Source organism: Centruroides sculpturatus, unplaced genomic scaffold (assembly GCF_000671375.1).
Source record: "Centruroides sculpturatus isolate CEXI.00-Female unplaced genomic scaffold, Cexi_2.0 scaffold1619, whole genome shotgun sequence".
NCBI classification, from domain to species: domain Eukaryota; kingdom Metazoa; phylum Arthropoda; class Arachnida; order Scorpiones; family Buthidae; genus Centruroides; species Centruroides sculpturatus.
Window position 1 is genome coordinate 142,947 of NW_019385966.1, and position 11,738 is coordinate 154,684.

The window sequence follows — 11,738 nt, forward strand, 5'->3', positions numbered from 1 at the left end:
TGATACACATGAACAGCTTACAGTATCAAGGCAACAGTTAATACAATGACAGGTTCAATCAATCATCTTTGTAAATTTTCAAGGTCAAAAGAGACAACTGATAGAACAGGCCGTTGATACTAATTAATATCTTAATATTACTACCTGTTTTAAAAATTAAATAACAGTTGTGTTAAGACAATGTGATATTTAAGAACTTTAAAAAGAAGCATAACTATTTTTACTGATGATAAAAAAAGAGGGAGAAAGAGAGTGATATTATTTAGTCTACCTCTCCTTCAGTTCAAATAGAATGTATTTTCAACACTCTCTGTTATTTAGGTCATGTTACAAGATATGACAGCTTATAAAAAATACTGTTAGGGGGAATGATAGAAAGAAAATGAAGTAGAGAAAGATAGAATTAGACTAGAAACAAAATAATTGAAAATACCAACCTTACAAGGACTGAAGGAGAAATGCTCAAAATAGAAATTAGTGGCAATTCATGGTCATTAACCTCCTAGATGGAAACAACACTTACAGAAGAAAATGAATAGAAAAAATTATATTACTAGATGTTAAACTTGAATAAGAATAATAGTTTTTAAACAAAGAAAGGCAGAAAAGTAAATATGATAGTAGTAGCACATACAAAATTCTAACACACTGTTCTATCTCTTGAAAAATTCAATATTAGTATTAATTGAATCTTTTCCATAACTTCTTGCAAAAGTAATGAAAAGATTTTGCATCATCATCATCATAGAATTGACAAAATCATAAATTTGTATCTAGTAATTCTTTTCAATGATCATTTACATTTCATTTTATCACAACAAAATAAATAAATAAATTCATTCAAATTTCAATTACAGTAATTATAACAATTTTTTGAGTTAAAAACATTTTAATTAGAAAGTAATTGGACATAACTGCACAGAAAAAATAAATTTTGTAATTCTAAAATTAAAATTTATCCATGATTTTTTAAGAACATTAGACTGGTTCTTCATAATTATGTTAAGTATAAAAATTTACTGCTAAAGACATCCTTTAATTTATTAAAAGATGAATAAACATTTACACTTCTTTAAATTTTATCATCATCTGCATGTAATAATAAACAAATAAAATGATTAAGTTTCAATTAAACATTATTAGCATAATATCAATTTGCACTAAAGATAAGAAATTGTGTTTTCTAATACTATAAGTTTAAAAATTTAATTATAAGTGAGAGATAATTCATTTTGCTAAATTTACTAAATTATATATTTTGATAAATACAGATAGATACAGTAGAACCCCAATTATCTGAGGTAATGTGGACCAATGCTACCTTGAATAACTGAAACTGAAATAAAATGAATGGTCATGATCATTTCAGATTAAAAATTACAAATATAAAAAAGATTTATATGGTCCATTTTTAATCCTCTTTTTATGTCTTTGTGAATTTAATCATATATAAGAACAACATGTTTTACATCATTTATTATATAACTAATAAATACAATAGTGCTAATAATAAAAATGTGTATTACAGTTACATTTTAACATGAATTTGTCTCACACTGAAGTTAAATAATAAAAGATAACAGAGAGAAATCATTTTTAAACACGTTATCGTTTTAAACTTTCTTTTTTGAAAAACTGTATAAGAAAAGTGATGCATTAACTTTTAAGTTCACTTCAGAAAATGTAGAATCTTGGTTAATCAGGGTTCTACTATATATGGCTATTTATATTATCATCATTAGTACATAAGTAATGATATTGAAATAAATTATTTATTTTTAAGTTTAATGTTGTTATTATAGATTGAAAATAAAAAACTAATATTTCTTAATGCTATTTATAAACACAATTTCTTATTCTCATTTGCAAAAATTTATAGATGCTAATCTGCTAATAAAAAACAGGAAAGTTAACAATATGTATAAAAAAATTTCAAGCAATAATTTTGATATAAGAATCGTAATAAATACATACACACAACCAAGCCCAAATTATTCTAATGATGAGATGACGAGGCCAAATTAACTATCATAGCTAGAATTTGCTAACTAACTTCATAGATATTATAATTTAGACCCGTGTTTTACAATCTGTGGGTCGCGACCCCCAGGGGGGTCACAAATCCTTACACGGGGTAAAAGAAAAAGACAAGTGTTTGTAGGTCCTACACTACAATAAATAAAACTACAATTTCAGTGAGAAGGCTTTGTGTTTTTATTTTAAAGTACAATTGGTTTTTCGATCGATATTTAGGTCTCAACAGAAAGAAAATTAAATACGTAGTTTTTAAAATCACTGATATAGTTTTAATATGGCCCTGGGGGGTCGCCAGAATTTTTTTAATTTGTAAAGGGGTTGCGTATTCAAGAAGGTTGAAAAACACTGATTTAGACTAAACAGGAATTTATGTCTCCATTTTATATTAAATTTCATAACTATATTTTAGACTATTCTGGAAGAAAAGATTTATTTGGAATGGGACTTGCAGCAACTACTTACTATCCACATTCTGTAATATCTATGAAATTAATTAGTCAATTTCTAGCTTGATATTTAATCCAGCCTCATCATTTTAATCAAAAATAAAATTAACACATAATATATTAATAGTTATTTTATACTTTAATTTATAATAATAGTTCATTTATACTTGTAATTATATTTTACACTTATAATCTAATAATAAATTACACATAATATAACGGCATGAAAATATATACTAAAAAATATACTTTACAATTTCTTTTATATAAACCTATATATATATATATATATATTAGTACTTAAAATTTTACAAAGAAACAGTATATATACAGACAACACTTGATTTATGTGAATTTTATTTATATGCTCTTCAAATAATGTAATTTATATTGGATGTACTGATATATGCATAATTTCTTCATATAATTTTCTTTTATTTCACTGTATTTGTAAAGGTATATATTTAAGACGGTATTTAGGTATTAAATCAATAAATTTTTTCAGTAAAAAGCAGCACCATTATAACTGTACATTACAAGAGCATTTACTGATTCTGGTAAACTAGATAGTAAACAAAGATAATGGATAAATATGTGTAGCAGTACAATAAGGAAGGAATACATCATTTAGTATGGATTCACTGTAGTTCAGTGACTGCCAGTCTAATATACATAAAATTATTTATAACTATACTTTTAAAAATAAATTTCAACAAAAAAAATTTAAGAATTTTTTGTGTACCAAAAATTTTTTAAATAATTTTAACCAAAAAATGTATATAACACTTTTCTGGTTAAATTTAAAAAATGTATTTACTGTATTAAAAATTGTATTGTATTTATAAACAGTTACAAAACAAATTAAAATTTGATATTAAAAAATTTTTTATAAATGATAAAAGCAAATCAACACTACTTTAAATGGACTATGAAATTTATTTTTAATAAAAAGTTCTGAATCTTTTTAGAAAAGTTCAGGGAAATTCATACTTGCACTTAAGCATCTATTCAGTGATTAAAAGCTTTAACTCTAAACACAAAATCAGCCTTATCCATTAAAACGAAATTGGCCCATTGAAAAGTTGTTAGACTAGTTTTGCCATACAAGTTCCCCTTGTAGCCTGAGGGGTAAAAACAATTTAGTCATTAACAATAAAGAGGGAGTGAGTTTTCACAGCTTAAAGAGTTAAAGCAAAAATGTGTACTGCTAGCAGCAAAGGTTGCCAATTTAGAATGAGAAGAATTTGCAAAATCGTTAGTAGCACTCACTCCAACTGTTCACCCCTCACTACTTACCTATTATCTTTTGGTGTTGCACAATTTGGACTCTCTTCATGTATAATTTTAAAAACATCTGCTTCTAACAATTTTGAATAACAATCCAAATAAAGAATGCAGTATTAATGCAAAAAAGCATTATAAAATGAAATTTGGTATTATTGAGCTTTCATGCAGGAAAGAAGAACAAATCTGTATAACAATAAGTCACTTAAAAATTTAGTTGCAAAATAAAGTAATAAAATATTAGGTTTAAAACAAGTTTTTACTTCATCCTCTTGTAGTTCTTTTCATACATTCTATAACTTATTATCAGAACAATTTTAATTACTTTTTAAGCAGAAAAATAATTTTCAAATAAATTGCCATTTTTCATATTTTATACATTCCTCAATTAGTGTAAATACAATTAGTGTGGTAATGTTATAAACACATTATCAGCACTAATTGGATTATTCCTGTATAATCACTGAAGAAACATCATAAACAGAAATAATAAACAGAAAAACTACACACAAAATGTAAGATCAAAAGAAAAATTTTTTAAAAGAATTATCGAAAGTAAATTTAAAGCTACTTCTGATAAAAAAGTGAACTCTTAAAAATAATAAACAAACTTCATCAACTAACCTGTTATACATTAAAGCAATAAACCAACCAGTGCCAAATTATCAGTTTTTAGTTTAGCCGGTTCTAGCCCGATATTTTGGCATTGGTTGATGTATTGCTTTAATAAAAATAATAATTAAAAGACAACCAGTCCTTTTCAATATAATCATAAAATAGAAAAGACATCTTTGGGATAAGAAAACTGAAGTTTATACCATACAGAAAGTAATAAAAACTATAAAAAATTGAAATTTATATTATTTATTTAAAAAGAATATTAAAAATAAAAATGAAAAAGTTAAATGTGATATTAAATTAAGACATATGATAACAATTATAAAAGAAGCTTTGAAAAACAAAATAAAAAACTTGTGGTCCGACTGAGAACAAATAAATAAAAAATAAATTCTAATGTTGGACTGAATATTTGGCAGTATTTGGTATTCAAGTATATTTGTCCACTATGTATTAATATTTGGCCAAATATTAAACATGTATTCAATATTTGGACTGAATACTTCAGAGTTGAACTATTTGACCAAGTAATCTTATTTTAGCTGGGAGAAGGAAAAAATAAAAAACAAAATAGAATGAAAAGAACATTTAAAAACACATATTTAAAAAAATTTTATTAATTCATTCCTTTTCAAATCAAATACAGTTGAACCTGTCCATCTCAAACATGTTTTATCTCTAAATTAATTTTTCCCCCTACATTTTCAGCATAAATTCAATATATTTTCCACATTTATCTCAAATAATTTTCTCCCAAAACCTCTGTATCTCAAATGAACTGAAGTGTCAACTACAAATTCAAAGTTCAGCAACTATATTTTGATAGCTTAAATTGTAGTCGAGAAATGTTTCTTGCAATAACTGCAATTAATGCTGCTTTTCTCCTATTGAGTATGAGTTTGGCTTGCATTTTATTGGTTGAAGAAAGTCAAGCATCAGAAACTACTGACAAACTATTTCTGTTAAGGTATGTCAAAAATCTTTTATTAATATTTAATAAAGATATATACTGTAACTGCTATTGCAGTGGTTCTTAACCAGTGTTCTGCAAACCTACCTGGTGTTCCATTAAAAAAATTATTTTAAAGTTTTTATTGCAAATTTATTCCAATTGCCAAACTCATAGACAATTCCTTGTTTCTACTTTATTCAATACATTAAAGTTTATTAGTTTTTTGTTTCATTGATTCCTAAAAATAGTAAACAGCTTATCAATTTTTGTATATATTGACGTTAATGCTCCGTGTAATAAGTAGTACATGAATGGTGTTCCATGGTCTCAGAAAAGTTGAGAATCACTTTGCTATTGTATTAATAAATTACTATACCTCCAATAAAACCTATTACTATTTTCACTTTGTAGAAACCTCTATATCTTGAAATCTGTTTATCTTGAATTTTTTTCTCATTCCTGTGAGATTCAAGATAGATTCAAATGTATAACTTTAATAAATGATCTCGAAAAATATTATTTACAGTCGACCCCCGTATAAGATCATTGATTATTCCGTTTTATATGAATTCCATGTTGTACGAGTCACTTAGATTTTACAAATACGTGTACCGGGCTGTGAACGGCTCACGTATTTGTAAAATTTAAGTGACTTGTACAACATGGAATTCATATAAAACGGAATAATCAATGATCTTATACGGGGGTCGACTGTATTAATAATCACAGTTTAAGAGTGATAAATTATATTGAAGGAACAGTAATGCTTTTGCATTCATAGAAAGTAGGTAATTTTGACAGTCATCATAAATACTTCATTCATCAATAGCTTCATTGAACATATTGCATGTTTGCTAAAAACACTACTTTGTGAGGCTGCCAAAAAATGTCGACCTCAATGGCTAGATTTAATTTTTTACTTATCACATAATTTTTTAAAGTGAAAATGTATAAAATTGTTATTATGAAATAGATGTTGCTGCTTTCTACCTTAGGCTGAGACTCCACTAATATAAAAACTGTTATAAGAATAGATGCCTAAAAAAAGTGATACAGATAGCCAAAGAAAATACTTTGGTTTAGGTGAGTATATAATAAAAAAGCTGAACATAGTATTTTAGTATAGTGAAGTGTAGTATCTTAATTAATTAATAATATGGTAAACTTAAATTTAATATATGAAGGTAAAGTTAGTACATTTATAATTACAGTACAAAAAAATTTATAGAATACAATTAGTGTCTTTATGACAATATATCATGTATACAACCATACCACTGATAGTACCATAGCTGTAAAAACTTTGCTAGTGGAGCTGGACCTACAACTCAATCCAAGTGCAAACACAAACAAGTCATGTAATTAAAAGTAATTTCAGCAAGTGTTTTAATGCTCATTTTTACACTAGTGGAGTCTAAACCTTACTCTAAACCAGTGATTCCCAAACTTTCGACATCTGTGTACCCCTTCTATAATTTTCATAACGCTGAGTAAGTATCCCTCATAAAAAAAATTGCATATACTTTAATAACAATCAAAATATATTTATTTTTTCCTTTTTTAGTACATAAACAAAATAATAATAAACAAAAAATTAAATTTATTCATAATAAATATAAATAAAAGTTATATTATAAATAACATTTATTAGGATCAATGAGAAGGATAAAATTGGATATGTTGAGACGACAGTTCATCATAATTTGGTTCCTAGATATAGGAACCAAATTATGATGAACTATCGTTTATATAATATTGTTCAAAAATATTGTTCCTAGATATAGAGATATGGACTTTAGGTCTCANTATTAGGATCAATGAGAAGGATAAAATTGGATATGTTGAGACGACAGTTCATCATAATTTGGTTCCTAGATATAGGAACCAAATTATGATGAACTATCGTTTATATAATATTGTTCAAAAATATTGTTCCTAGATATAGAGATATGGACTTTAGGTCTCATTTTCATCTTTCTAGAAGCACTGTTGAAGTAAGTCTCTGCAAAGAATTGTTAGTTGTAGTAACTAGCTACAGAAAAATTGCTTTATTCAGCATTTTTAGCTTTTTATTAATACTAAAGAACATAACAAACTTTTCCTATTCGAAAAATTGCACAAAAGCTAAAAATACACATGTGTGCACTGTAACAGTTCAATGTGTAGATACTGGAGGTTTTTGTGTGACACTGTTGTCTAGGCCATAGGGTGGAGGAATGCCCAGAATCACAGAATCCGGCAAGGTGAAACCACTAACAAGTATTGAAGTTTTTTATTATTTTTCTATGTTTGTAATTGAAAAAAGTAAACTGCTTGTTGCACCAGGTGCAACCAAAGCGCGGTGCAGTGCATACCCCCACTAAACTGTTCCCATACTCCTGGGGGTACGCGTACCACACTTTGGGAAATACTGCTCTAAATCAGTGATTTCCAAAGTGGACACTAGTCCCCTTGGGAGAAAAAGACTCAAGGGGATACTGAAAAGCAAAGAAAATAAAAATTTATTTTGAAACAAAAAATGTTACTATTGAACTTCCAACAGATAAACTGTGATGTCAGTTTTTGAAAAATATGACTTTATGCATAAATTGCAAAAAGTGTAAACTTTTATGCATAAACATAAAACCTTGTAAACATAATGAGAGAATACACAATTTACAATCATATGAACTGAGCAAACTAAACTATTAGAAAAATTGATCAATTCATTTAAGAAATTATTACAGAAATTTGTAGTTGCTTGTAAAATCAGTGGTAGTGTAATTAATTAATACATATATATAATCAATAATTAATTAATATATATCTATATATATAAAAATGAATGTGTGTGTCTGTCCTTCATGCATTACCACACCGTTTATCCGATTGCCGTGAAACTTTGGGAAGTTGTTTAATATACTCCGGCGAAGGTTTGTGGCATAGTACGATTGCCATAAAACTTCGAAAAGTTTTTTAATACACTCCCGCGAAGTGCATTTATCCTACGATAGATGGCGCGCGTTTACACGAGCATTCGAGCACAGTGTGTTCGATCGATTTCAAATTGTGAAGACCATTTCCCCCTTCAAAAAATATTTCTATATATGCATTTGTGAACTGTTATTTACGATATTCGTAATAATGTTTGTTTAATCACTTTATTTCAACTTTTTTTTTGCTAATTACGTATTCGCTCGAACTTTGTTAAAACTTTAACTGTATACCGAACAACAACCGAAGTTGTAGAAGGAAATTCGCCTATTTTACCGATCTAGGGATCCCCTTTTCCAAATTTTAATATCATCTAATAATTTAAAAAGACAAATTACAATAAAACGGTTTATTATCCAACTATCAAGAAATTTCACAACATGCCAAGGAAGAGAGGAAGGAGCAATTAAATAATTAAAATTATAAAGGGTTTAAAAATATATATAAAAATGGGGAATATCACGCTTCTGACAATTGCAGCAAGTGTGTGGGCTAAATTTGGAGAATCCGTGCTTCTCGCACGGACAACTGTATGTGGCCGGCTCACGAGTCGAAAAACCTTCCGATTTATTTGTGTACGCAGCAGACGGAAAAACAAAAAATATCGTGTATCCGCAAACACTCTAATAAATAAATAGAATTGAAACGACACTTTGAAATGTTTTCCCCATGAAAATGAATAATAATAATAAGTTTCAATAAAAATAATAAGATGTAAATTGAATTTTATCGTAACGAGTTTGCTTGAATTTCCTTTCTTCTGAGATCGCAGCAATGCGCGACGAGTAAGCTAGTATATTATAAAAGGAGGGATAAGATGGTAAAGAAGTTGAGCATTTTTATTTAAATAAATCAGTAATACTGGCTGAATGAACCCTATTCTTTAATTTTGACAAGTTTAACTTTTACTCTGAAGCATGCAGTTTCTTCACAAAACTTTCATTATGATGTTATTCAAAAGTTTAGATGTGAAAATGTTGCCAATAGCTTCTTTCACATGGTGTTTGAAAGAATCTGGCAACATACTATTTAAAATAATAAGAGTTTGTTGTTACCTTAATTATAAATAGTTGAATGGAACAATTTAAGGATGCTTACTAATATTGAGTATTGTGAATAATGTATATCAGGTGTGAAAAAATTAGTTCTTTTGCATCAAGCCCATTATTAATTATTTGTATATTAATTAATCAACTACTTTAAGATACTTTTAAGCAATTATTTTTTTTGGTTACAAAATAAATGCTTAAATTTAAAAACTTTTTATGGAAATCTAATTTCTAGTGTATTATTTTTGACTGATTTTATGAGGGTATTGATGAAATGTATGCACTAAAACAGGGCAGTAGTCTCAAAAAAGCTGGAAAGCACTGCTCTAAGCCTTCTATTTCATGCAATTCCAAGAGAAATAAATAAGCTGATATTTGGCAATAAGGAAAGGCAAGAATATTCAGTATTGGGGCAACAGTATTCAGCCAAAAAACCATATTTAGTCCATTCCTGATAAACTCTAATATTGTTTCATTTCACCTAAAAACATAATATTAAAAAAGAAAGAAAGGGAAAAAACAAGGGAACAGTTTTAACTGTGAAAATTTTTAGATCAATTCTATAAATTTTGAAGATAGAAAGAAACGTTTTCTAAAAAACATTGATAAAATACTCAGTTATAATAAATTTAGTTGTTTATTTTTACCCTAAAGATGACAGACATCAACTTTCAATTTATGCAAATGTTTTTATTAATATGTTAGGTTTAGCTTTTAGAAACTGCTTTTATCACTTAAATCAAGTATTGCCTAAATATGTTTTTCTGTAATCATTTTTACTATATTAATACATTAGATCAGTGTATTTTAAAACGAATATGTCACTACATATTATATTTTTTATGAAGTATTTCATATTTGAAAGTATTTGAGATTAAAATGCTATAACATTTTAATATATATTTTATTAGATAATTATATATGTAATCTATATAAGAATTCATGTGTCTAAAAAATCTTATTTCTTTCTTAAGTAATACTTCAAATTAAAAAACAAAATTTACTATTTATCTACAGTATGTTAGATATTAAAGTCCAGTGTCTTTGTCCTCTCTTTATCATCTGCTATTAAATACAATATGTAACACTAATGATAAAGTCATTAAATAAACTTATTCATAACATTATGTAACTCTATACAACCTATATATAAGCAAAACAACATTAACAATAATATTTCAGTTAATACATTAATCAATCTATGAAATTTCTAGAACATATTTTATAAAATTTTATATTGTATTCACATACTATAATGTTAACTGATGCATTAAAATTGTATAAATATATTTCAATTAAAAAAATTTAAAAAAACTAGATCATAATAATCTAATAATATAAATTATCACATATAAATTTTTAATAAGAAAAATAAATAAATTTAGACTAATTTCAAAAGATTTATCAAATGAATACAATACCTGCAAACTTCATTTGCGATTTCATTTTTTTCCGCAAGTTAACAGATGGTTTATAAAAGTAATGAACTTATGAAATACTAATTTAAATTTAGAAAAATTTCCAGACTAAATTTTGATTGCAATGGCCAGAAATTAAAATGATCGATAATGTAAAATACTTTTTTTTTGTAACGACAGTTACAGTACAATATTATCTGGACAAGCCATTATAAAATTTTGGTTCAAATACCATTTCAGATTCTTTTAGGCTACCAACTGTCCGGATTCGTTGTCCAGAGGCTGAAGAAGTCATCCGGACAGCATTTTGTCTGGAAATATAAGAAAAAATTATTTATTCTAATTATTTTCTTATAGATAAGGGAGCAACATTATTACAGACAGCTTATATGCGAGGGAAATTCACAAATTGATCCGATTCTAAAAATTACTAATAATGTAAAATTTTGATTTTCAGCGTTATTTAATAATTTCATTTTAAGTTTGTATTTTTAAACATTTTTATTAATTTAAAATTTAATTTACACATAAAAAAAAGATGAAGAAATGTTAGGAAAAATAAATATATTAAATTTACTTGTTTGATTAAATATATAAAAGATATTTTTTCTTAATCTTTTATAATTATTAATTTTATTTTTTCAAAACTATCAAAAAAACTAAGTATTGTAAACATTTAATATAAATTTATAAATAATAAATTTATCTAATGAAATACTTTCANTTATTAAATTTCTTAACATCTACTAAATGTTTTTATACCATATACAAAAATTATATCAAATTGAATTTCAAATAACCACTACTAAAATAAACATGTCAATTAAATATCAAACTCAGCTTCCTTTTAAAAACACTTAATAAAACTTAAGTTTTATTATGTGTTTTTAAACATGTCTGAGTATTTTAGAGTAACATGTTAAAGTATTTTCTTCTAAAATTAATTAAGCTGTCTTTAATT

The 11,738-nt window shown here is 26.3% G+C and overlaps 1 protein-coding gene across 3 annotated transcripts in view; it reads right to left on the reverse strand.

Annotated features, from left to right (window-relative positions):
* The window catches only part of LOC111612855 (CCR4-NOT transcription complex subunit 3-like), a 146,472-nt gene extending 135,275 nt beyond the window's left edge, over window positions 1-11,197 (reverse strand). The window contains exon 1 of one of the 3 annotated variants that reach the window (XM_023354126.1): window positions 10,781-11,197. In XM_023354126.1, the coding sequence (XP_023209894.1) occupies window positions 10,781-10,805 (25 nt within the window). In that variant the 5' untranslated portion in view covers window positions 10,806-11,197. The remainder of the gene's footprint in view (window positions 1-10,780) is intronic. The other 2 variants (XM_023354124.1, XM_023354125.1) reach the window with 2 other exon arrangements.
* Window positions 11,198-11,738: the final 541 nt, after the last annotated feature.